The sequence below is a fragment of the Athene cunicularia genome (assembly GCF_003259725.1).
Source record: "Athene cunicularia isolate RWA chromosome 4 unlocalized genomic scaffold, athCun1 chr4_part1, whole genome shotgun sequence".
Taxonomy (NCBI): Eukaryota; Metazoa; Chordata; class Aves; order Strigiformes; family Strigidae; genus Athene; species Athene cunicularia.
In genome coordinates this window covers 27,842,903-27,870,333 of record NW_020799098.1, presented here as the reverse complement: position 1 = coordinate 27,870,333, position 27,431 = coordinate 27,842,903, and the positions used below count along the sequence as shown (strand labels likewise).

At 36.1% G+C, this 27,431-nt stretch overlaps 1 protein-coding gene and 1 long non-coding RNA gene across 2 annotated transcripts in view; both read left to right on the top strand.

Annotated features, from left to right (window-relative positions):
* The window catches only part of NFXL1 (nuclear transcription factor, X-box binding like 1), a 50,039-nt gene that overhangs the window by 6,824 nt on the left and 15,784 nt on the right, over positions 1-27,431 (top strand). Inside the window, exons 7-19 of the mRNA XM_026846971.1 lie at positions 18-179; positions 263-363; positions 1,617-1,731; positions 2,063-2,187; positions 3,141-3,263; positions 3,988-4,078; positions 7,079-7,199; positions 7,824-7,980; positions 8,694-8,785; positions 13,338-13,359; positions 19,422-19,562; positions 22,047-22,213; positions 22,989-23,058. Coding sequence (XP_026702772.1) covers positions 18-179; positions 263-363; positions 1,617-1,731; positions 2,063-2,187; positions 3,141-3,263; positions 3,988-4,078; positions 7,079-7,199; positions 7,824-7,980; positions 8,694-8,785; positions 13,338-13,359; positions 19,422-19,562; positions 22,047-22,213; positions 22,989-23,058 — 1,487 coding nt within the window. The remainder of the gene's footprint in view (positions 1-17; positions 180-262; positions 364-1,616; positions 1,732-2,062; positions 2,188-3,140; positions 3,264-3,987; positions 4,079-7,078; positions 7,200-7,823; positions 7,981-8,693; positions 8,786-13,337; positions 13,360-19,421; positions 19,563-22,046; positions 22,214-22,988; positions 23,059-27,431) is intronic.
* Positions 14,453-17,384, top strand: LOC113479114. The gene is made up of 3 exons (XR_003398211.1): positions 14,453-14,464; positions 16,106-16,109; positions 17,229-17,384. It is a non-coding gene; the product is annotated as an uncharacterized LOC113479114 (long non-coding RNA).

The following is a 27,431-nucleotide window of genomic DNA, read 5'->3' as shown; positions in this document are numbered from 1 at the left end:
CTTTTTCCTTTACTTAGGACCATGTCCACCTTGCCCAAAGATGGTCACAACAACCTGTCACTGTAAGAAAGCTAAACCAGTGCCCCGAAGGTGCAGTGCCAAGGAATGGTCATGCCGCCTCCCGTGTGGACGAACATTGCTCTGTGGACAGCACACCTGTGAGAATTCCTGTCATGCAGGTAGACCTGCCGCCTTAAACCTCAGAGGAGCAGTCATTTTAATTGTTAAGATATATCATTCTTTTGCAATTTCTTACATACAGGAGATTGCCAGCCTTGTCCACGAGTCAGTAAACAGCGGTGCATCTGTGGCAGACAGACAGCAGAAAGACTTTGTGCGAGTCCTCAGTGGCAGTGTGATCAGGTATTTCAAAGCTGTCTTTTTAGCTTATTTCTTGTCTTTATGAAATTTGATTACTTGGTGTATTAAGGATTGGAAAAAGTAAGAAATTATTTTTTAGGTTTTGAAAAGACAATCAAAAATATAAGCAGTAGTGTTTGAAAATGGATCTACTTGGTGGCCCAGTTCATTTCTGATAGTAGTTAAAATGTCACTATTTTGGAATTGTTCTAGGGTTAAGCTAGCAGTGAATTTGACCTTGTATATTCTGTTTTCTTGTACTTGAGGTTGAAATTTCAGCTGCTATCTTCAAAAATAAGCATGAAACCACAGTTCAGGTATATAAAAGTTTCATGCTTGTTTACTTCTGGTAACTGTAACAGAATGAAAGCTTTGTGAATCATTCTTTGACGTATATTTGCAGTTCATTCTTAGGACCAAGGGTATGGATTGACAGACTATAAAAAATAACAATATTTGAAAATTTAAGTTGTGGGGGGAGATTGCACCAGAAGATACTTGGTCATTACAATCTGAAAGGCTCTCAGCCTCTGTAAAGAATCAGTTAAAATGTGATTTATTTCAGCTAACACTATACAGAAAGGGAGTATAATATAAATAATAGTATGGCCCTATAGATGCTGGGAACCCCAAGCTGTGCAGCATTGAATGGGCCTTTGATCCATGTACAGCATATGCAGTGCAGACTCCATCTGTAGAAAGGGTTACCCCATTTTAGTCATTGAAGCTATTGTAGGATTTTATTACAATAAAGCAACTCTGTTCATCATTTCTACTGTCAAACAGAAAGGGTGTTCAGATGAGAACTTCTTGCTGCACTTTTAGATAAAGGCAAGGACATGCAGGTGGCATAATCACTGGTACTGAGTGGGAGCTGCCTCCAGTTTACTCAGCTACAGTATGTTTATCCTGTGGCCAAGGGATATGTGCAGCACAACACAGGCCTGAAGGCCAAGCTGTAGGTGCAGCATAGCACAGGCCTGGGACTATGCAGGTTAACAGTTAAGTGAACCACTCACTCCTCAGTTATACAGTGGTCTTCCAGTCAGGATTGCTCCAGGGGTGATCAGTTTTATATAGTAAATTCAGCTTAGTTAACCAAAAAAAAAAAATCTTTGTTAAGATTTGTTAACAAAACTAAGAAAAAGTTAAATTTCACCCAGGTGTCTCTCACCCCTAGTTTTCCCCTTGAGTTGCTTTGTCTTGGTATGTAGTTTTGTTACATTGCATTCACTTGGTTTCTCTGAGTTTTCCAGGTGTGTGGAAAATGTTTGCCCTGTGGTAATCACACATGTGAACGAGTTTGTCATGCTGATCCCTGTGGAGACTGTCCTCGTTCTGGGAAAAGGTCCTGTCCATGTGAGAAATCAAGTAAGACCCTTTTTTTTTAGTGAGATAAATGAAAAAAAAACAAGTCATCCAGTCTTTGAGTCAGTACTTTAGGTTAATTTTGCAGGGCAGGGTCCGTAAAAAGTTTTTACAAGCAGTGAACTGTGACAGCTTATATTCACTTTTTTGCTTAATTCTTTCAAAGCTTTGTTTAGTACAAGGAGTTTAATTGGCAATATGCATAATTAAGTCATTCTAGAGAAGCTTTTAAAAAACTGAGAGAATTGGCATTTGAACTCATATTACATGGTGCATTTTTTTTCTAAACATTTTGGCTTTTTTTCCTAAATGCTTGCTTGTATTTTTCATCCAGAGTTCACACTGCCATGTACAGAAGATGTGCCCACCTGTGGTGATAGTTGTGACAAAGTTCTGGAATGTGGCATCCATAAATGTTCACAGCGCTGTCATCGAGGTCCCTGTGAAATATGCAGACAGGTTAGTCTTACTGTAGCAGATTCACATTTTGTCAGGATTTTTAAACACTATATGCTTGCAACAGTGGAAGTCTCCTAAGGAAAGTGAAGTCATATCTGTGACAAAATCTATGACTTGCCGTTCATTAAAAGGAATACATTTTGTCCCTATTCTCCTACTGCCTCAACACAATTCTAAACTACTAGTTGAGCATTACGTATCTGAATTGAGTCATGGATGAGGGTCTTATTGTTTTGACTTGGTTTTGGTTTTGTTTTGGTTTTTTAATTATGTCCTAAAAGACGCTCTTCTAGCTTCCTTGCTGCTTTGTCTTATTATGATATTTCTTTATTAGTGAAATGGAAGATGCTGTAACATAATGTTATTTCACTGTTATTAAGAAAATAATATTTTACTCTGCTCTAAATATCTATGGAGCTTCTGCGGTCTGGCCTATAAAGCTGTTCTGTCTGCTCTCAGTTGTCTCTTCCTGAACCAGCCTTGGCTACAAAGTCTGTGCTGAAAGTAGTTAGCACGTAATAGCTGGGATGAAGGTCAGATAAAACTGCTTGCCTGCTTCTTAAATGATCTGTATACATGCTGGTTGAATATAGCTTACTGTGTAGGGAAAGTACTTTTTTTGTATGAATTTGTTTTGCATTTATGCTTGACATCTTGCACTACACACTTGAGTGGTTCCCTTGAAGTGGCTTCCCTCTTGGTGAGACCAAAGCTACAGTGAGGTGCCATCTGGAGCACAGTGTTTGCAATACCGACATGAGGGCCCCAAGTAGTTATTGCACAGATAGTTAATCTGCTCACAGCATGTGATATGCTTCCTGTTGTGATAGAGCATTGTAATGTTACTCTCCCATGAACTTTTCTTTACAGCTAGTAGTAGAACATTTTGTTTTTCACTTTAAAAAAAATATATATTAAAAATATTCTGTTCTTTTCCCTATCTTGCTGCCCAGGAAGTTGAAAAACAGTGTCGCTGTGGAAAGCACACTAAACGCATGCCATGTCATAAGCCATATCTGTGTGAAACGAAGTGTACTAAAATTCGTGATTGCCAAAAGCACCAATGTAGGAGAAAGGTAAGTGCCCAGAGATGGTCTTTCTCAAGTGTATTGTTTAGATAACTTTTTAAAAATTTAGATATATATAAATCACACCACTTCATTGTTCTGCCTTGTGTTATTGTATACAAGGAGAAGTTTTCTTCAGTGTCATTCAAATTAGTTTGCAGTGTACCAGAATTCTCTGAAGAGCATGTCACCCAGAAAAACTCGGTGGCCTTAAAAACTGGGAGGGGGTTTTAACAACTTTTCAGTGCCAGAAGGCAGTTTTGCTTTTAGATACTTGAGTAGTTACTGATGCTTTATGTCTTAAAAAAAAAAAAAGGTGATTAGCAACATTTTTGTGCCAGGGACAATATAGTATGAAAGTGGAAGAAATTGCATAGTAGTGGGGCAAACTGCTGGACCTACATGTAATCTTATGAAACTACTTCAGATTAAAATATTGTAAGAATTTGAACTTTTTAAATGTTCTTATGCTTTTTGGAAGCCCTCTGCTTTTTTAGTGTGTTGAAATAGTACTTTCAAATGTGTGTTTCCTTGTTATTTTATAATTCGAATTTTTTAAAACAACTTTACAGACGGCCTCCTTTCTATACCTGGCATGAATTTGAGAAAATTTGACTAAACTGCATGCAAATTTTTTAAAGTAGTATTGAAAAATGAGATAGTAGAAGAGGGTAAATTTATACCAGAAATGTCTATGTTTTCAGTTCTATAGCATGTATGTTTTTTTTAATAGTGCTGTTCTGGAAACTGTCCACCTTGTGATCAAGTCTGTGGGCGGACTCTAGGCTGCAGAAATCACAAATGTCCTTCAGGCTGCCACAGAGGTAAGAATAGGTGAAGGATCCCCATAGTGAAAATTGTTTATCTTTGCCAAACTTCATGCTTGTATGAATCTCTGTGGTGCTTAGTGAATTCTCAAGCTTGTTGCATGTGGCCTTTTTGTGGGGGCAGTGTGTTTGAAAGGTTTTTAGTGCTGGTTAGAGCTTAAGGATTTACATAATGACAACCTGAGTTTTTTACCTGTTAGGTTTGCTTAGCATTGTTCCTCTGAAAATGCTCTGTCCCCTTTCCAGCTACTTAAATGAAAATCCATAGCTTGACTTTTTTATTCCCCGAAATAATTAGTTCACTGAATAGGCATAACAAAGTCCAGCTACATACAGAAATTACTGTGCTGGTTGAGTCTGGATGGTTTTTAAAAATCATAGAATACAACGTGTGATACAAGTGAGTTTAAAATAAATGAAAAAAAAAAAGTTGTTGGAATTTGAATGTTTTGGTATCTTACTAGTAAAGGAGAAAATAAGAACTTGTTACTGACTATATGAAGGATAACAAAAAAGTTTTCTTCTGCATCTAATGACCTTGGTTAAAAAGGTGCTGGAAATGGCCAAGATTACCTGACAGTTTTTATCCTGCCCAATTGCTTTGACATTTGCTTTGTAGGGGATTAAACTGGAATGACTGAAAAAGTGGCTGCCCTCTCAGCAATCTTCTCCACAGAAGCTGCTGCCCTGCTGAAACAGCAGCTGAGTAGCCTATGTAATTTCCCTTAGTATTCTGGACTATAAATTGCAACAGCTCAAGAAATAATTCACAACTTGTTCAGCCAGTCTTGCTTTTGAGGCAGTGATTCTTAAGAGGACAGGACAGGTAAATGCGGTAGTTGTCCCAGTTAAACTGCCGTTTCATCCATCACCACAAACTAGTAGTTTGTGTTTTCTATGTTAACTATGCTTCTTCTTCCCTTTCCTTTCTTCTCCCTCCCTCCCTCATATCCCTCCAAAATCCTGAAAATATTTTTTTTTTTTTTTTTTTGAGGGGGGTGTGGTGTGTGTTTCTTGTGTACTATCAGAACAACACTGGTAACATTGTTTTTCTGCATTAGTTTGGTTGATAACTAAATCATAGAATAAAATTCTGGTTGGAAATCTAAGAAACTAGTGCCGCATTATAGGATAAACTTTTATATTGAATAGCTGTTTATATTTGATTCGGCTTGCATCTTACAGCCTGACTAAAAGTGATGGTGATTTCTACTAACAGCCTTATAAAAATAATAAAGCAGCGCCTGTAAGAAAATAAAAGTGAATTTTGTAAATATCAAATATATACTCTTTAAAGTGTAATTTATCAAAACAGTACGACTGTCAATATTTAACTCTTGCCAAAAGTTGCATCTGAGGAAGCTAATAACTATGGTATCAGATACGTTTAGAAAATAACATGTATGCTTTAGCAAATTACAATCTAGTACATTTTGTAATAGCTTGACAGAATGACAATATTCATAATAAAGGCAATTATTTTGATTTCAGAATATTTAGATTCATGTGCTTCTCTGTCCCCCTCGTCTGAGCGGGACGTGACATCCTTGTACACCAGTATTTTAATAGCTGCTGAAAGTTATGATTGATTATTTTATCTTTCCTATGTAATATCAGATCAGGTTAATTTTGCAATGAGCTACCAGATCTCAGTGACCACTGATTTTAAAGGTAGTAGTATGTCTTCTAGAAAATAACTTGTCAGATCAGGTAGCTGATCTCAGAATTATTAGAGGTTGCTGATAATAAGCACCTGGTCTTTAGCAGAGGTCCCTGAAAAAAGGTAACTTAATCTGTTGATTTTTTTTACATCTTTTTTTCTTAAGTATTTAAGCATACTTACTGAGATCTAGAACGTGTTGCCAGGGCACATGGATGTTTTGTTTCCTACTATAGTACATTTTAACACTTGATTTGAGAACAGTGTGCTCTCATGATAACTTCAGGCTTATGTGCGATCTCTGCCCTTTCATCTTTTTGAGAACATAGGTAGTTGTCTTTGTTAATAGAATATTTAAGTAAATTGTACACGTAAGGCACTCCAGACAGCATAGCTTTAGACTTTCAGTTTATTTTCTAGAAGTAACTGTTTATGTGTGCTGGTAATGTAATTTAATTAACTTTGCAGTATAAAGACTGTATACTTCCATCCTTTTTTCTTCAGCAGCCTTTTGTCACTGAGAGATCTGCTTCTTGAATTGTTGCTTCTCAGACCCTGTGAACATGTCAGAACTGCTTAAAAAGTTGTGCTGTCGATAATGCTTTTAAAGCACTGCTTTCTTTAAAGGTTCAGAATGCAACATGATTAATAAACCAATGTCTAAATTTGGTGGGGTGATTTTTTTTTTTTTTTTTTTTTAAGATACATATTACTGTTAATTACTCAGTAATAAAACTTAGCAGTTAGCACTTGATGAAGAAATAGTGTGGGAGAGCTATATTTTACAGTTCTCTTAAAAATATATCAGGTTAGTAGCATGAGTAACTTTATAAAGGTGGAGGATCTTTTCATAAAAACATTAATTATGCATAGGCTGAACATCTCTTTAATATCATACAAAAACTGTAAAAATTTATGGTACCAATTTTTCAATGTCTTCTTTTATCTTTTGAATATAGATGAAAGATGACATGTCTTCGTATGTATTCAAGACTGAAATATAAATAGCAAATATTTAAATGTTATGTGATCCAAATGACTGGGCATTAGTAATGCTGACTTTTTTTTAAAATGTGAGAGAGGGATTGTTTCTAACTTGATACCAGTTAACTACTGTAGAATAATCAAGATTATTATGACTATTCTTTAAGAATGATGAATTCTTTTTTCCAGGAGGGATTTGAAACTAAGTAGAAATAAATTAACAGCCATCTGTTATTTAGGTCAAACTGAATAGGACAACTATACCACGTGCATATTCAGAGTTACATTAGTTACCACTTTTTATATTCAGTACCTTATTCAGATTATCATATTGTTGATGCATTTATTTTTAGGTAGTTGTAATCCATGTCCAGAGACTGTAGATGTGAAATGCAATTGTGGAACAACTGTCATTAAAGTGCCCTGTGGCAGAGAGCGCACTATCAAACCTCCCAAATGCAAACAGCTCTGCAGGTCAGTATAGAAAGTGTGTGTGTGTTTCTGTTTCTTAAGTGGAGTTTAAGGTGTCCTTAAATAGTAAAATATGACTTAAGGCAAAAATTATTCCTTTAATATGAATACAGATATTAGTTCTCAGTCTTCTGTATTCTTGATTATGCTGATGGAAATTAGCAATAATCCCTCCTATCAGACACCTCTTTGATGCTGTGGTTTCATGAGCAGTTTGCTGCTGTCAAGGGGAGGTTCTGTCCCACCAAGCACTTCTAATTCTGTAGTCCCACTGACTTCAGGTCATCTCTGGTACGTTTTAAAGTACCTCCATGAGGATGTTTACCTAGAAAACTTCACTAGCAAAAGGAAAAAGGAGAATATTTGCTGCTGGGGTGTAGCAAGATTATTTAGTGCAGAATAGAATTAAGATTGAAATAGCTGTTTGAATATGGAAACCCAGCTTTGATTTAGAACTCCTATATAATTTTACTATAATATTAACCACTGCTGTAGGTGAGAAGCAGATTAATTTAAAAATAAATACCTTGTTCGTCTCAGTTCTTTGTATTTTGAGCATAATCATCTAGTGACTGTAACTTCATATTTCTTGCTGTTATATTGATTCATTCTTGGATTTTACTTCAGTCGACCACCTACCTGTCACCACTCTACCCAGGAGAAACACTATTGTCACTTTGGTCGATGTCCTTCGTGTCGTCAGTCCTGCCAGAAGACATTAACGTGTGGTCATTTGTGCCCTGTTTCCTGCCATGATGAAGCACTTGTGAAGCAAACTGGCTTAGTAAGTAAATAGCAAGAAACAGTGTCATTTGTGTTCTGAAGAATGAGCAACACTTGTTTGACCTTAATCTTCTGTTGGAAGCTTTTGGAGTCCACAAGCACAGAGGTACACATACTGCTCAACCGAGAAATGAAGTGGTTCTAGATCCTAGATCTGTATCTGATTAATTTTGCAATATATGTAGATCTAGAAGTGATTTTGTAATAAATATATAATTGAATGTCTGTTTTCAGCAGTTATAATTACTCAAGAAATAAGATTTTTGTTAGACTTGTATTACAAATGTTTAATTTCAAATGTAAGAAATTACTTTTAACAAGAGCAAAAATAAATTTTAACTATTTACTAACCATCAATTTGCACAAGTTAGAAGTGAGAAATTGGCATCTTTAAACATGGTGCATGTACTGCATGATGATAATTTCACTTGTTTAATAATTTTTATATTTTTACATCTATTAAATGCTTAGAATTGTTTCTGCTGGGTTTTTTTGGGGTTGGTTTCATACTTGATTTCTAACAGTAGGGCCATAGGCCTTCATTTTCCTATCCTTAACCATGCTAAGGATGAAATTTGTAATTTTTTGTGTGTAGGGGGTGTTAAAAGTGGATTTGTTAGAACTGGGATCTGTTTAGATGATATGTTTGTTTATGGTCAAGCACATAGTTCCAGTTGTGTTTTGTATTCAGCTAACATGGTCTTTTGCTGTCAGCATCAGTCTGCAGGTCCTTGGGAACAGCCATCTGAGCCAGCTTTTATTCAAACTGCATTGCCATGCCCTCCCTGCGAGGTTCCTGTACCAGTGTAAGTATTAAAAGAACAAGTCAAAAGAAGTTTTTGTGTGGAAAGAGATTTTTTTTCTTCTTATACTGTTGTAGAGATGGACATGAAAATAACCATATTTTCCTTGTCAGATGCAAAGAGCTTATGTAAACACTATTCTCATAAAACTGGGAGATTTGGTAGTTGTTTGTTAGACATTTTTGTAGTGTGTGCTTATTGTATGAAAGGACTGACAGTGTTAGTAATGATTGGTTGTTTCTAATACATGTGCACAATGCTACCTTAAAAGAAAAACATAAAAATTGCAAAGGCAGCTATTGTAATTCGATGGTCTTCAGAAACTATGTGGAAAAAGTTGTATGTTACTATCTTGTTTGGTTTATGGGGCTGTAGTTTTCTGTGTAATGTATTGCTATTTTGTTTCTTAGTTGTTCAGTGGTTATATGCTAATGAATGGCAGGTGGATACCATTCATCTCATCTGCATGTCTCCTTTCTATTTATGACTTGTCCAGAAGGTTCTGCTCTTTGAGTAGAGCCAAATCAACTCTTTCAGTGATGATGCTGAGGATATACGGGAAGAATGATGATGACTTTTTTTCACCATTCTCTTTCTGTTTACACTGTGGAATAAGGACTCAGAATTCAACATTTATCTGAAGAAGGAAGTACTGGGTTTTTTTCTGTGTTTGTGTTGTAGTCTCTTACAGTTTTAAACTCTGCATACTTCACAGGCATTAGTGCCTATTTGTTTTGTAAATATCCCTCCTTAATAAGGGAATATTATGTCCTCATTTTATGCAGTGAGAAGTAGACAAAGAAAGATGATCAAAAATATTTGTATAACTACCTCTATAGATATGTGTAGTGGGCTCGAAGTTCAAAGCTAAACTCTCAAAAGATGAAAAATGTGTAGTTATCAACAGTCTGATTTCAGTGTTTGGGTAGATGCCTCTAGAAACTGTCTCATATAGGTATTCAGCAGAGGCCGTTGTATAATGTTGTGCATTACATAGGGAACATCTAGTTCCTCTGAATTCCAACCTTAAAATCACCTCCTTCATTCTGAAGACTCCTCCCCAGAGGAGGTAAGTCTGCTAAGTGAGAAGGAAACCATACTGGAAGTTGTACTTAATTTTCTAACTAGAGGAACATTGTTACATTTTATAGTGCTTGGGGCAAATAAAGGTTCTATTAGCATTAGATCACATTAATTCTGGAATACCCTCTCTCTTGATTGATCTTTGCAACTGTAATATTATTTTTTCTTTTTTTATATTTTTTTTTAATGGAAGTGGTATGAGGCAAGTTTTGTGAATTAACAAAACAATAATAGTAAACAAAGCCATAAAGTAATGTGTTGCTGCAGAGTGAGATATCTGATACCTTAGATTGCTAGCAGGGCTTTTAGAATCATTGCTAGAATGGTGGCATATGAATGAATCATAGAATGGTTTGAGTTAGAAGGGACCTTAAAGATCATCTAGTTCCAATCACCCTGCCATGAGCAGGGACACCTCCCACCAGACCAGGTTGCTCAAAGTCCCGTCCAACCTGGCCTTGAACACTTCCAGGGAGGGGACAGCCACAGATTCTCTGGGCAACCTGTTCCACTGTCTCACAACCCTCACAGTAAGGATTTCTTCTTAATATCTAATCTAAATCTATCCTCTTTCAGTTTAAAACCACTACCCCCCCATTCCTGCCCTCCTTGATAAGGAGTCCCTCCCCACCTTTCCTTTAAGTACTGGAAGGCCTCTGTAAGGTCACCCTGGAGCCTTCTCTTCTCCAGGCTGAACAACCCCAACTCTCTCAGCCTGTCCTCATAAGGGAGGTGCTCCAGCCCCTAATTGTCTTTGTGGCATCCTCTGGAGCCACTTGAGCAGCTCCATGTCCTTCTTACATTGGAAGCCCCAGAGCTGGACACAGTGCTGCAGGTGGGGTCTCATGAGAGCAGAGTAGAGGGTGGAGAATCACCTCCCTTGACCTGCTGGTCACACTTCATGCAGTCCAGAATAAGGTTGGCTTTCTGGGCTGCAAGTGCACATTGCTGGCTTGGTCAGTTTTCCATCCACTAATAACCCCAAATCCTCCTCCTTAGGGCTGTTCTCAATCCACTCATTGCCCAGCCTATATTTATCACTGATGTACCCACAGAAGCTTTTCTTGTAGCCATTGATGTCCCTGGCCAGATTTAATTCTAACAGGGCTTTGTCTTTCCTAACCTGATCCCTGACTACTCGAAACAGTTTCTCTGTATCCCTCCCAGGCTGTTTGACCTTGGTTTCACTTTGTAGGCTCTCTTTTGATGTTTGAGTTGTCCAGGAGCCTCCTGGTGTTCTTACCTGACTTCCTCTTTGTTGCGATGCATCACTCCTGAGCTTGGAGGAGGTGATCTCTGAATATGAAACAGCTTTCTTGGGCCCCGGTTCCCTCCAGGGCTTTATCCCATGGTACTCTGCCAAGCAGATCCCTGAAGAGGCCAAAGTCTGCTCTCCTGAATTCCAAGGTAGTGAGCTTACTGTGCACCCTCCTTGCTGCTCTCTAGGATCTTGAACTCCACCATTTCATGATCACTGAAGCCAAGGCTGCCCTTGAACATCACACTCCACACGAGCCTCTCCTTGTTGCTGAAAACAATTTGATAATGGAGAATGGTTTATATAATCCTATTCTGTATGGATGGATGTTAGTGGGGATTCCGTCCTTCACTGCCGAGGTTTTGCAATGCTTTTTGTTGTTTTTTTTTCTGATAATTTGGTATCTTTGAACATGAGCAGTCAGAGATTTGTAATGGAATGTATTCAGTATCTGTTTCTGTAAATAGTTAAAAGGGAGTTTCTGGAAAATTACTTGCTCTGTTAGTTTCGTAGAACCATGGAGGCTGGAAGGTACCTTGGGGTGGGGTCATCTAGTCCAGCCTTCTGCTAAAAGCAGATCAACACTGAATTCAGATCAATTTGCTCCAGCTTTTTCCAGCTGGACCTCTAAAACCCCCAAGTATGTTGATTCTGCAGTCTCTCTGGCCAACCTCTTTCAGTGCTTGATTATACTGATTTTTAATTTTTTTTTTTTTCTCTGCTGTGTATCCAGTCAGAACCTTTTTTAAGGATATGATTGCTGTCTCCTGCCTTTCTGCTATGAACCTCAGTAAGGAGCTTGGCTTCATCTTCTCAGTAACTTCCCCATAATGCTGAAAGACTACTGTTATATCCCTAGCCAGCAATGTTGCTGGAATTTAGTCAGTCCCAGATGCAGGACTTCCTTTGTCTTAGTATTTCTGGAATTCCCTGTCAGCCTGTTCTTACAATCTGTCTAGATCCTTCTGAATGGTATCCCTGCCCTTGAATGTATTGCACTGATACTTCTGCATTGCCTGCAGAACTGATGCATTTTCTTCTCTTCCAAGTTACCAGGGGAAAAAAGAAATTAAACAAGATAGTTTATTAAAAATTAAACAAGACTAAAGAATTCCATCTGTAATTGGTGACTAAGTAGAATACAAACAACTAGCCACTACCCTTTGAGCCCAGTGAACCTGCCAGGTTTTCATGCATCTAGTAGTTCATCTGGCACCTTGACATCTCAGCTTGAATGCAAAGTTGCCGTGGGGAACCTCTTATGCGCAGATTTAGTAGTTATGTGGCAGAAGGCAGTCAGGCTGGTTAAGCAGTTTCCCCTTGCAGTGCTACAATGGAATGTAGAAGTTCTAGAAGCCAAATTAACTGGTTATGGGAAGATTATTGTGGATATAAGATAATTGAGCTGTGTGGAGTGAAGAATAGGCTCATGTGCTACATCTGCTTGTTACTATACTAGGTGAAAAACTGATTGCTCATGTTAATATCCTTCTGTCCTAAAGACCACCTGTAGCTATTGGTAGTTGCTTTGAGTTAGAGAAGTTATCAGAGATACTTAATATGCTTTTAGAAATTTTTAGGAATTGATTTCCAAGTATTTTGAATGTTAAAGTTGTTTTTACTCTCCATAAGGTTTCAATAGAGAAATCAAATTAACACTTGGGAAGGAGATGAGAGATATGAAATTAGAGATAAAATTAAAAAGAAAATTTTCAGTATAAATTGAGCAAAAGATCGATTCAATTTTTAGGAGATCAGTGTTTGAATGAGTCATTATTTAATACCTTCACAGTTCTGATCAGTGTGCAGTTTTTCTTTCCTAGGAATGGTAGACCATTCTAAAAAGGAAGGATTGTAAACGTAAGAGTAGACTAGATCTCTGAAATAATTGAAAAATATGAAGTGATATATTAGTAGAGCCAAAGGAGAATATATTTGCAATTCAGGTAATTTTCTAAAATAAAGATTATTAATATATACAACTATAATCTCTACATGAAACACTGGTTTGGGGATTGTCATCCTAAAATACAACAATCCAAACAACTGTTGAAAAAAGAGAAGGCATTGATCTGCATATATAGATAATTTTCTCTTCGTTTTCACCTTAAAAAAAAATAGATTGCATTATTTTTGTGTGAAAAGCACTGTCACTGTTAAGTCTATTAAAGAAATACATGTTTTCTAAACCTCTGATTTTTCTCTCTTTAACAGGGAGTGTCTTGGACAGCATGAGGTGAGTCATGGAAACCGTCTTTTAAAGTAGGATATGAAGTATATCTCACTGTGTCAGTCTGAGAAGAATGTATTAAAGAGGGATATTATATGGCTTTTTTATATTTTAAAACTGATTAAGTACCTTACCATAAGAGCTTACATATCAGAAGGTATTTTAGTTCCTTCTTGCATATATAACTACTTGATTTTTTAGAATTCTTGGATATATTTATGAAGCTATTTATGTATTCTTGCAGTTGTTAGTATTGAAATTTTGGGGGGATTTGTGTGTGTCTTTTTGCATTATATACTTCTGGTTATTTTTTCTTTCCTTATTCTATAGTTATTTTTCTCTCTCTGTCACACACTGTTCTCCTAGAAACTGCTGTGTTTCTTTTAAAAGGATAAGGAACATACTGTCATACAGGAAAATTCTTGTGTGACTTGGATCTAAGCATGTATGGATGAAATCAGTCAATACAGTGAAACTTCTTTAGGGTTACTCATTAGCTTGTCTTTTAGTGTGTAGCCTTCCCCAGTTTTAGTTGAAGTCATTGTCTATTTTGGCTTACATGAGAAGAAAATCTAATTGACACTTGAAGCTAAGCAAATACCGTCATTATTCATGGTAGTTTCTGGAAGTCATGAAATTGAAGGTCAAGTTGTGTTTTTCAATTTTATAAGATGATTGCTAAACTAATCTTTAATAAAAAACCTACTGCTATTATAGCTTTGTCTACTAGTAAATCTAGCATAAATACACTACAAAAGTGCAGCTAACAATATTATAACAAACCTAGTTTCATTTTAAGCTAGTAAAAAATCATAGAAAACAGTGAACACTTAAAAGTATTTAGATACCCCCCCCCTATTTTTTTCTTTCACCTTCTTTAATAATTCTTTAATAATCTTTTGCTCTGTGTTGTAATGGTGACTTGGTTATGTGGTGACAACATCTATAAATATTGTTAACAAAGTTTATATATGTGCAATCTGATTGTGCAGCACATTTATTAATCCAGTCAAGCTGTGAATACAGCTTCCATAGAGCTACTTTGCAGCTGGTTGGTTGCTAAAGAAAAAAGTGTGAAAATGGATGAAAAGAACAAATGTGCCTATTTGCTGTTGAAACAGCTGGGTTTTGTTTTTGTTTTCCACAGTAAAACTTGCAGGTATATCAGCCAATGTTTTATCCAGTCAGTGACATGTTTTGTGATATGACATATTGAATCTCACCATAACTTTCATGAATTTATGTATAAACAAAATATATGGTCAATTGACCCAATATATAACTTGCTCTAGACAATGTTTTTGGTTTTGGTACTGTTCAGATGTACGTGGTTATGAAGCTTATGTCCCTCCCCGTAACAGAGGACAGTGTGGCTGCTCTTATTAGAGAAAATGGCTGGAATTACTACATATTTATAAATACTTTTTTTTCAGAATATTCGTAGCACAATTAGCCAATGGCTGCTTTTTTTTTTTTTTTAATGGGTTAGTATAGAAAATAAGCAAGAATTCCAGCGAGTCTATATCTTTAATTATATAGATTTACTGATGCTATATGATATTCTAGTTTAAACATTCTTCTCTCAGCCAGCAGAGAGCAGTGCTTCCTTCCTGATGAAGTTTAGCAGTTCTGGAGTGGAATGAAGTGTCCTTATCTTTGAGATTTTGATAGCAGTCGAGGAAAAGAATAATTTGTTCATGTTTGTGTCAGTGGCTGTTTACAGTGTATTTTATGTGCATTGTAGATTTTTATGTTGTTCTGAGGTCTCTAAAAAGAAAAAAACAAAACATGTAATATCTGTTCAGTGTTTTACAGCCACATTGACACTTAACAAGTAATCTTACTGCAAACTACTTTTTTGTTAACAAGAGAAAACACTTGTATGTATTTATGAACACTACCCTCCTATACTAGTTTCCAGCCCCTGAGGGGATTTTCACTGAGAACTGCAAATTTTTCACAAGTGCTGAAAGCAGCAATTTTGTCCGGCAAACTTTTTCTGTGAAGATGGGCTCATTGCTGTACTATGTTGTTACTAATGTTGGACTGTTTTTATACCTCCTGTAGTGGAGGAGGTATAAAAGAAACAAACTAGGAAGGAAACAAGTTATAAAGTCATGTATTGTACTGGGATGCCTGCAGACAATGAGTAGAAGAGAGAATGAAAGCAAACCGTTTAGGAGCTGTATAATAAGCAGATCTACAGGCTTTACACTTGGACAGTAATTTTAATTTGTGTACATATTGGAGTTGGTTGTTCTGTTGGGATTTTTTTTTTAATTTCACTTTGGCACTTTTAAGGGATTGATTCAATTCAAGGTCTTGCTTGTTCAAGATACTCAAAGACATGTAATTTATCACTTGAAACAACAGACTTAAAACTACTTTTCAGATTATATGTATAAAATTTGTGTTCAGTGGAAGTATGATTCTGCATGGTGTTTAAGCAAGGATTTTTTTTAGCTACAGTATGCAACTTTCTTTTAAATAATTGTACTGTGTAAGTTTTGGACGTTTTTACATATATTTAGAAGAAATTAATAACTTCATTTTTAAATTTGTATGTGCTTAAAGGTAGCTCTCAATTTTGTTACAGGTTGTAGGTCAGAAAACTCACATATCATCAACAGTTGCTGCCACTCCAAAATGAAAACTTGATGCTTGATTTTGAACAGCTATAAGCATTGGCATTTCATAGCAGTAGCATACATGTGCTCTTTTAAAATCAAAGTATGAAAGCTAATGTTCAAAGTCTGGTTTTATGGGAAAACATTAATTAAAGACTATACAAGTTAAATGAGGACCAGCAAGGATATCTTAACTGGATATGATGTTAATTTATCTGCTGCATTTAATTTTCTTGTAGTTGCTTTATTTCATTAGATGTTCTAAGGGAAGGGAAACATTCTAGTTTTGTTTCTCTGAGTATTTTGAATATTCTGTAATATCAGTCTTGCTTTTCTTGGGCAGATAGAACTTTCTTCTTGTTTGTTTTTTTTTTTTTTTTTAGGAATTTAATGCTATATTTTATTATTCTAAGGTTTTTCTTAGTTGTGGTTCATTTATAGGAGGAAGACCATTACACTGCCTCTAGGCAAAATTTTATGTAAATCCTGATGAGATTAATCTTTATGGTTAAATACCTTTATGAATATTTCCAAAAGTTCCCTGCCTTATTGTACTTGATTTTTATTTTCATATTCCAATTGATGTGTCTGTTGCTTTTATGCATTTGGGAGATATTCTGGAAAGCTTCTGTAGAAGTTGTCTTGTTCTTTTATCTTTGCCTTCCTTTCCTTATCCTGTGGAAGTCTTGTGGTCTGAAAATGGTGTCTCCTATTTACTTTCTTTTTCCATTCAGCTTTCTTGAAGTACTTCTGGTTTTCATCTGCATTCTTTGTTCTTCAGCTCATCAGCCTCCTAGAGTTTGTGGCTGCTTTGATACTCATCTTTATAGCAAGAGTAGTGACCTCCATTTAGCCATTTCAGAAATGCATTCCAACCATAGAAAGTAAAGTTTTACTCTACTTTGTCGTTTGGACTTATTACTATTTCTGCAACAGATTCACTTGTCAAAAAATGGAAACAAAATTTGAAAATGTAATGTAGGTTCAAATTAATCGAAATTCTTTTGATTTTGGCTGCAATGTCAGTTGACTCCAGAAGACTCTCTTATCCTTTTGGACTTGAGACTTAGGAAGGTCAGTGAGTGGGGCAAGCTGAAGCTGTGTTGGATGCAGCCGGAGGGCTGGGGTGTTCCCTGCAGTTGGCTGGCTGAAAGCTGTTCCTGTTCTCTACTGGCTTGTGTGCCTTCTCTGCCTCTGGCTTCATTCAACATTGCAGCTCATAGGGTGTACCCTGAGGGATGCTACCAGCTAATTCTCTCTAACTGCAGCTAGTGGCTGTGTCCTTATCTGATGGAAGATTTAACTCTTGGTAAAAGAAGTCTCATAAGCATACTCAACTGTGCGGTCACAGACCTAATCTGCTACTACTGCCCTGATCTGCTATTACTGCCTGAGCTGCAGGACAACTAGTGGTCGTAAATATTGGAGTGGAAATGGGGGAGCAAGGAAAGGTAGAGAAGCAGGCAGTGGCGGATCTTAATGCTTAGTGCACCTTTTCATTCATTCTTTTACCTTTCAGTATCATTTGACTACTTATGTTGCTACTGAAAGGAAGTTGTGACTCTGAGAAAGGAAGAGGGAAATGGAGGGGGATGAGAGGAGACAGGACATTAGGAATGATAAAACCTTTGGTAATTGGTGTGTGTTTGGTGGGTATAGCACCATTGTTCACTTTAGACTCTCTTTTTATTAGGCCTATTGCTGGCTTTTGCTCATTTGGTCAACAGAAATGTAAGCCACCAGAGACTGAGTTGTAGGATGTCTGCAGGAGGTTGTATGAACCATGCATTCAGACTGCTTGCTATGGTATTAGTGCTTTAGCCAGCGTAATGAGCTTCAGCTCTGACATGGGCATGGGAGGGCAGTTGGACACAGTAGCCTTGAGGTTTTCTCCTGCATATTCCATCCTTGATGTTGAGCCTGCCATGCAGATTCCTGTTCACAGAGCCTCTGTGGGTCAGGATGAGGAGTTAGAAGTCTTGTGAATGAATTGCATTTTGCAGTGACTTGATGTGGAGTACGTGTGTGGTTTGTTGGTTTTTTTTGTGAAAACACTTCTACAGGCAGTTGGATTCAAATTCTACTTCATATATTTTTGCTTTAGGACTGAGGGAGATCAACACAGACGGTGCTGAAGGGAGAACATTCCTTGCTCTGCCCTGGTCTCTTCCCTCATTTCAGTTCCAGTGGTTACCTGGGTGTATGGCCGATCAACTTGCAAATGTAGCAAAAGACAAGGAACATTTTTTTTTCTATTAATTCCTTTTCTTCCATTTTGATTAGTTGTATTGCCTTGCTCTAAAGTCAGATGTCTAGTAGGACTTGTTCAAAGTAGTAGGAGTGTGCAATTAGGATTCCGCAGTTGGAAGAGAGAAAAGGAAGGTGTACAGTGCAAAGCTGTTCAGTCAACTTAAGCTGTAACACAAAATCACACCCTTAGCCTAGTCAAAGTGACTTATGTCACATTAGCCTATTGTGTAATAACATCACAAATAATTTCTGTTTTTCTCCCCGAAGTGATCATATAAAGAAGAAAATAAATTTTTTTGACAGCATCACAGAAACCAATTTTTAAAAAATGTGAATATTATATAATAGTTGGAAAATGGGAACGAGTTTCCTCTGATACTTGTGATGTGGAGGGACTTGTAACATTCAGCTTTAGGAAAGTAACCTAGTTAACCAAGTTAGGAGTTCACACTCCATTTCGGTACCAGTGAAGATTAAAGGCTTCTAAATTGGTGCTCTGAATAGTACTACAGAGCTCTGTTAGCTGGAGTGTTAACCTCAAGTTAGAAAGTACAAATATATCATAAAACATTCAAGTCCTAGTCCTGTCATAGAGCTATTTTTTCTTCCCCTTCCCTCTCCTGGGAGTTATGTTTGATATAGTCTGTAATTGGGGTTTAGAATTTCTGGCTTGCAGGTTGTTTTCTGTTTGTAGAATTGTAAAATGTTTTTGGTTTATAATGACCATAATGCAGTTAGTCCAGTGAAAGCAAACTGTAACTGTCTTCTGCAATAACTGTAAAGCAGTTTAGGAACCTTTAATGGAAGACACAAGTCACGAGTGCAATTTGGAAAGGAGGAATAAATCACACTATAAAATATTTGAGATTGTAATAGTCTGGTTAAAAAAAGAAAAATGAAGCTGTTGTAAATGTTAGGTTGTTTATATACCTGGTATAATCAGTGTAAAACTAATTTGTGTGGTTATGTTGGTATAGGGACCTAAAATCTATTAAAAAAAAAAAATCAAACATTGCACTGTTTTTCTTCTTTTAACAACAATACTTAAGAAGCAAAATTTATCTGTAATGATGCTGTGCTTCTTTGTGTGTGTATATATATATATATATATATATGTACCACACATGTGCAATATGTGTATATATACACTATCTGTGTATATATTTATATTTATTTCTTTTTAACTTACAGGTTAGTTCATTACCATGTCACTCGGCAAATCCCTACCCATGTATAAGATTTTGTGGGCGGCTTCTTGATTGTCAGAATCACACCTGTATGAAAGAATGTCATCACGTTACTAAATTAAACAGTACTGAAGATGAAAAGAAGGTAGGTTAATTTCCTTTTTGTTTATTTTATACATTGTCTTCAGCTTTAACTGGAAAATAAAGATCCTGCAGCTGGAAGGCACAGGATCTATTCCAGTTTCCACTGGGAGACTTGCATGTATTCTCTTCACATTGATGCTGTGACAACTAGCTAATGTATACTTCTTTAGACTATGAAACTGAGACAATATTATATATTTTGCAAATGCTACACTTCTTTGGTTTTCTGTCAACATACATTATTTTGTTTTCTTCAAAACCTTAATTAACACTCACTACAAGTCTCTTCTAAAGTCAGTTTTTATAACTGTCAAGATCAAGTGAAACAATTCCTATAGACAAATGCACTTGCTATCTACTGGGGAAACTGTTTACTGAGGAGAGCTGTAAATGGGTTGAGGAGGCTTGCAGATCTTTAGGAGCACGCACTGGAAATGTTGCAGAATAGACAAAAACTTCTTAAAGCATCCGGGTGATATATTCATATATATCAATGTCTACTAGAAACTGCTATGTATGTGATTAAGAAGCTGTAGGTGTTAGTTGCTGAAAATAACACAAGCCAAAAATAAAAGTAAGTACAAAGGTGAAAATTGTTCTAGTTTTGAGCAGTCAGAAGCATGTAGCTTGTGGTTTTAGAGTGTCATGATTTGGAGGAGAATAGCTTTTTAAGTTTTTAAAGCATTACTTTAGAAAAAGTTGCAACGTGGTCTCTCTGGGCATTTGGAAAACTGAGCAAGCGTTCAGCTGAGTACAAACCGTAAATGTTGTATTTTAACTTACTGTTATATTTTAACTTAAATAGGATGATATCCCTGTGGATTCAAGTCTTACAAGTGATGTTGTCATCTACTAACTGTATATATTGCAGCTACTGTATTATTCTATTAATGTTTGTGGAACTTTTGTCTGAGGAGTATGAGCTGTTAGTGTAACTTGTGGAACATTAACCTACAGCAATAGAGTGACATCAGTAAATACAGTGACAGTTGTTTAAGCATCTCCAGTTATGACTTACAAGAGGCGGTCTGCCTACTCCTTCAGTTGAACCAATTAATATGTGAATGGGTCAGGATTATTCCTAGCTCCATTTTGAACGAGAGAATACATTCTCAGAAAACAAGAGTCTTATGTACATGTGAAGTATGGGTAAGTCTTGTTTCTCAATTTTCTTTGAATTTTTATAAACTCAAGTTGGTTTTGACCTTTAGAGCTTTTGTTCTGTTGTTTTGATAGACCAAATTGCAGGTGTAGTCAGAAAAGGGCTAATTCAATTTTTTCTTTATAAGTCTGAGTAGTGATTTTTCTGTCTGGAAGTTAGGTTTTTTTTCCTACATGTTGAGTTAGAAAATTGCAGGAAGGCCAGCTGTTTGCTTTTACCTACTGTTAAATTTTATATCACAATTTTCTAAGTGCTTTCAGTTGCTATTGTCTTTCTTGGATGTGAATTTTTGGGGGTTAAGTTTTGTAAATGGTCATTGTACAAAGGTTCCTTTTTAAACTTCAACAAAAATTGTTCAACTGTAGAAGCAGAAGAAAAGGGTCTGGAAGAAAACCGGGGATAACTGTGTTAGAAACTTAAATTCTTATGTCCTTTTTTTGAACATCATAAAGCAAAATGTTGGCCTAGAATCAGTACTTTTGGGGAAACATTGTGCAGTTTCATTCTTGGATAAATTACTTTGACTGACTTCTGTGAAATTGAGCATTTGTATGTGATGGTGGGCCTTAAATACTGTGCTGTGTAGGTTCAGTTGATAAATCATGCCAATCTGTGTGTATTTGATTGCAGACCGGGGTCTGTATGAGTTAAGATAAGAATATGAATAGAAATGGAGTGTAATTTACTGTGATGATGTTCATCCCATTGTGCTAATATTGGTTGCATCTCCTGGAATGAGAATGACACCACAACTCTTGCAGATTTTGTGTAGTATATGGAGCAGAAGCAATGCCTTAGCAGATCTCAGCATATACCTAAGCTAATTAATTTGCTTTGGAAGATTATGCAAACTGTCATATGCATGTGGAAATGGAATGACTTAAAGCTCTCTTCTTAAAAATCAAACAAACAAAACTTCCCCACCCCTGTATTACAGAGCAGCATGTCATGACTAAAGTATTACAATTACATGGTGGGTGGGAAAAGTTAGTTCTGAATATGAATTTACTTCTTTTTCTAACAGTTTTTCCATAAAGAATTAACAGGCTTAATGGCAGCTTTCCAAAGCACTAATATTGAGGTCTTTTTATGCCCAGGAAGCAAGATAGAACTCTGTCTCTTTGACCAATAAACACTGGCATTTTTTCTTTTATTTTAAAAGCATGTTTTAATAATTATTTTTGCTTGAGGGATATCTTACTGAATAGCTGGATTTCTTTAACAAAAACACCCCAGCTCACTCTTCTATATAAAAGCTTGTTAATGGCATCTAACAAAGAAACATTTGGCACTTTCTTTAGTACTTCATTTTTATTTTGTTAGGCAGGTCCAGAATGTTTGCAGTGTGAAGAGGAGTGTACCAAGCCCCGGCCATCTGGCTGTCCTCACCGATGTGTTTTGCCCTGTCATCCTGGGGATTGCCCGTCGTGTCTCCAGATGCTTAAAATAAAGTGTCACTGCAAACTATCAATACTGTATATTGAATGCTTGTAAGTGTCAGAACTGAACCCAGCTTTTCATTTGAATGTTAGTAACTGGAAACCATTTGAAATGTCTGGGGATGGGAGCTACTCTTATGGCAAGTTATAAAATTTCTTTTGAAGGTTAGAATTTTCAATACAATGCTTTTTTCTCTACTTAAAATTTGCCTGTATTTTATTTGGCATTACTGCTAAAATTTTTACAGATGAATGGAGTCTTATGAGCGGAACTGGTTTTTGTAAGGTTTTTATAATACAGTAATATTTTGCACTATGCAAACATATAGTAATCTACATAATGCTTGATCTATATGTGATTCTTTTACAGCATGTAAAGAAGAATTTTATAACAAATTAGAATTTAGAGTAAAAGCTTTTTGCAACTGATGTTCTTCAAACTCTAGCTGTTTTAATTGGAAAACTTCTTAGTAATCATTTGTCCTCCTTTTTAATAATTTATGCATGAATGGATAGAGGGTAGGCTAGACTTTACTAAGTATAAGATAGGACTTGTAGATTTAAACATTATTCTCTGTGTATTGCTCTGAAAACATTCATCCCATGCATGTATGCTCTTCTTTGTGTGCTTTGAAGTACCTCAGATACTCTAAATGTATGTGATTTTGTCTGTAAAATAGTGTAGTTTATATTAGTACCACAGGATGTGGACAGATGAGCCCGCTTTCCTTTACAGTGAGATATACCCTAAAATATACCCCTGATTGTATTGACTTTTGTTGGGTTTAATTTGGCATTTATTGCAAATACATTTTTTCTTTTACAGAAAACTAACATGTGCTGATTTAAAAGAAAAGGAACTTCTTACTTCCTGCAAAAATCAGTGTCCAAAAGAGGTAAGCCATATTAACAAAGAAACACTTGATTTGTTTTAGTGTTAGGTAGTCCTGTGAGGAGCAGGAAGTTAGAGTCAATGATCCTTATGGGTCCCTTCCAACTCAAGATCCTCTATGATTCTGGGATTTGATGGATGTGTGGAATTTTGTGGATCTTACTTTTTTTACAAGATTTTTGATACTGTTTCATAGGCCAGGCAAATTAAAGAAGTTTAGCCTAAATAAATATGCTAAATGATAGATGCAAAAGTAGTTGGTGAACTGTACTTAGAGGATGGTTATTTATGTCTTGCTGACAAATGGGAAGGTTATATTGAAGGATCAGAGATTTGTCTCCACACAGTAATGGCTTGAACATCTAAGCATGCTGATGAGGTTGAATGTGGAAGAGTATGTCCTCTAACGTGGTTAAGAACTGGTCTTGTATTTATATCTCCAAAGCAATGGGATGCTGTTTGATTGGGAAAAATACTGAGAATTGTACTTGTGATAGTTCTTGTTTAAGTGCAGATCTAGTAATCCCTGTCTGTAATCCCTGCAGGGAAAGAAAAGAATTTTATATTTAACAAGTGAGATGAGTTGTTAATGCCCTTGCTGTGTTAGTGAAATATATGTTAAGTAGTGTGAAATAGAAGACAAGGCAGTTAATCTTTCTACTGTATCTGGGTATATCTAAAGGGTTGCTGTAAAGAAAAGAATAATTGCATGATGCTCAGACTATGAATAAGTGTATATAGGCATCAGTAAGGAAGATTCATGTTAAATACTACTTCTGAGTAGTAAGGCTTGTGGAGTAAGGAAAGAACAACTGGTTGGAGAAGGTACCAAGTTTTTGTCAGTAACAGCTTAGACATGTATCAGGATTTGTCCATTTGTGGATAATACTGCTGTAAGATATGAGGAATGGGCCAAATGACTTCTTACCTGACCCTCCCAGTGCTGTTGTTCTGTGCTGCTTGTGTGCTTTCAGAAATCATTGCATTACTTACTATTTTATGTTTGTTCTTTAGTTATCATTAGTTGTGGCAAGAGTGACAAGCCCTTTTTTACTCCATTCCCCACTGTCAGGTTAGAAAACTTATGAAGTGGAAAACCAGGAATAGTCAGGAATATTTTGTAAAGTGTTTCCACTACTAAACTCTCCAGAATTTGTGAGAACTTCTTCCCTGCAATAGAAATGCTTGTACTAAATAGAAGATTTTTGTCCCTTAATCACTTACTATTTTATTGTTATGGCTTGGCCTTTTACTGTGTAGCAGAGTCGCTTTGTCTTATGTAATATTTAGCTGGCACTCATAAATAATTTGATTCAACTCATTCTCCTTCCTTGGTTCCATGCAGTTCCCTTATGCTGCTTTACCTATGATGTCCTCAAGTCTGAGATTTCTGTCTTCTTACCTAACCTCTTGTGGTTCTGAATTCTGCCTCAACCTAATAAACATAGGTTCATAACTTTTGTTTCATTATTTTTTCAGTGTCAGATAAAATTTTAATCCTTGCCTTTATTACAAAATTTTTTTTTGTTTGTTTTGAGTAAATGTGAAAATTCACAGGATTCCTGCTTGTTTCCCAACAACCTCTGTGCCTCTTTTTGAGATTGTGTTAACTCCAGCAGGAAGGCTGTGTTGTGTGCCAACTTGTATCTTCTGCTTTATGCCCTTGTGGATGCCTTTCTGATGTCTTTTTTTTTTTTTTTTTTTCCTGTAAATGAATGTGCCTGTCACAATTTTCTCATCTGGATGTCTCTTTTCCTGGCGGGGGAACACTTTTAGATATTATTTCATTGTCCATTTACCTCTTCATTTTGTCCTTTCATTTCCCTCTCTGTTGTTACTTCAGTTTTATTTTCTCTGAGACTTCCTCCTCTTTATTTTCAAGAGTGCTTATAATCTCTTAACATGAACTATGTGTTCCTGTACTTCAGCTTCTCTTCAAAGATTTTTTTTTTTTCCCCCCCGCATATCTCATCTTTGACTTTGATTAATGTAACTGTTGTGATTTTTCTGGACATACTCCCAAGACTCAATCTGGGATTTAAAATCCATCTAGTAGTGGTCTTGAATTCTAGCTTGCAGTTCAGAATTGCCCTGTTCCACAGATGATGTCTTTTTTACTTGTTTCAGTGGGATGTGAAAGAAAGCTTAGGACAACAGAGTCCACATTAGTTTTGTAAAGCTTTTATTTAATTCTAAAATTCTCATTCTTATAGATACCTTGAAAAATAAGGCTTACTGCAGCTTCTGCTCTCCAGAGAATCTTTTTAGTGTAATTGATGATGTAAAAATGCATGCTCTTCCCTTCCTGACTTTAGCTCTAGCTTTTACTGGCTTTCATGAAACATAAAAGTATAAGTACAGTCCTGTTTCAGGTAGTTCCTATCTTTGTGTAACAGTTCATCATACTTTCCTTAGATCCTATTTTGGTAACTTTATATGTACTGTATGGGGTTTTTACCATTTTTTTGTCTCAAAAATGGTTCCTGTTTCTCTGAATATTGAATAGTGCTAGGAATATTTTGTCTTTTTCATAAGTGTACAATATTTGCCTGTAACTTTGAGAAAATTAGCTGCATCATAATACAAATTGTACTGATAGTTCTCTTTTAAAGGAATCATTGATAAACATGGTTTGAAGGAGCAGCCTTAACAGACATTACCCTGTGTCACTACCCACCACCCTTCCCCAGCACATATAAATCAAGCCTATTGAGGGGACCTTATGACAAGAACTTACGAGCAACTTGGCCAAAAGATAAGATGGATAAGACTTCTGAATTTAAAACACTTAATGTTTACAAATCAAATATGTCTGCCCAAACCGAAATTGAAAATGTTTTGTGTGTAGTCTTGACAGCCTCAGGTAAATTTCAAATTAGTCTCTTATGAGAATTTTCTTATTCTGTGTCAGAAGCTGAACTTAGGTCATTAGTAGAGCTCAGCAAAGTTGCTGTTTGCTAAAAAACAGTGTGCACTGTCACTCCATGAAACTTAGCATAGTACAACTTGGGTTCAGTAGAATACAGTATTTAGTCTTAGTTTTGAAATGTTTTTCTTTTTGGTTAATGGAAATTGTGGTAGACAGTGTACTACTATATTTGAATTACAGGTAGTACAGTGCATTTGGGGATTATGAACATTAGTTGTATTGTCTGGTGAGGCACAACAGGAATTTGAAAGTCTTGAAGGTTTTCATTCTACCTGTTATACAGTGCAGCTCACATTTCCTTTCCTCTTTAGGGAGAAGCGAAGTCTTTGATGTTGCCACAGCTGTTAGATAAGATGCTTTAATTAAAAAGCTTTCACTTGCTTGGTAGCAATAACAAAATATCCTGTTGAACTTTTTTTTAATCGTGGAGATGATCATGTTTGCAGATGTTTTGGGACAACTCTTACATAGAAGTTTCAATAGTTTATGTACTCATTTCAGTAGTTGTGGGTCTGTGTTTAACACTTTTTTTTTTTTAGCATTTTTTGACAAAATAACAGTACTTTGTACTTTACTGTGCACCCTGCTACTGTCTTGATGGGGGACCCCATTGTGATAAATTTAACATGATAGTGCAGTAGAGATAATGTCATAAATTCTAAGAGTATGTGTATTTTTTTAATAAATACATTTTATTTCCAGAATGCTTAATTAAATTCTGTAAACACATTTTGAAAATGCATGTGGGTTGCAGAAGTTTAATTTTAAAAGGCAAATGCACAGCTTTGATCCATAATAAGAGGATTTTCTTCAATGTCTGGCTTAGTAAATGGAGGTTTTTGTAAGATCTCTGGAATCAGAGCCACCCTTTAAACTGAAGTGTCTGCCCCTTTGTTTGGAAGTGATAAACTTATCTTTTGTACTTAGCTTTTGGGATTGCTGCTGAAAAGTGCCATTTCCTTTGTTTTCTTTATTATCAAGTGTGTATTAAGAGATTATTTTTATTACATTCTGTTAGAGATCAGTTAAGCTTCTGTAAATGTTGATTGGTTTTATCATCATCAGATATAATGTTAAGATTTAAATGCATTGCCTACAGGAAAAATATATGTAGGATTTTTCTTGTTTTGTTTTCAGAGCTGTGAATTATTGATAAATCCCTTTCTTTTAAAGGCCTTGCCATGTCAAACATAAAGCATGTTCACTTTGGCTTTTAGTCCACAAGCTATTGACAAGAAATCTTGTATGGTGATAAAGATCTAAAGGAGCACATGCTTTTATTTTAGTGCCAAGTAGCTCAACATGGACACTTAAAAACAAGCAAAAAAAATCCTTTCCCACTACATTATTTATCCAGTAGAAGCAGTGGTAGGATTGCGTTTGTTTTCTGAGATCATGGGGAAATGTTTTGCCACTCATTTCACTGCTCTTCTGATTTTAATTTTTTT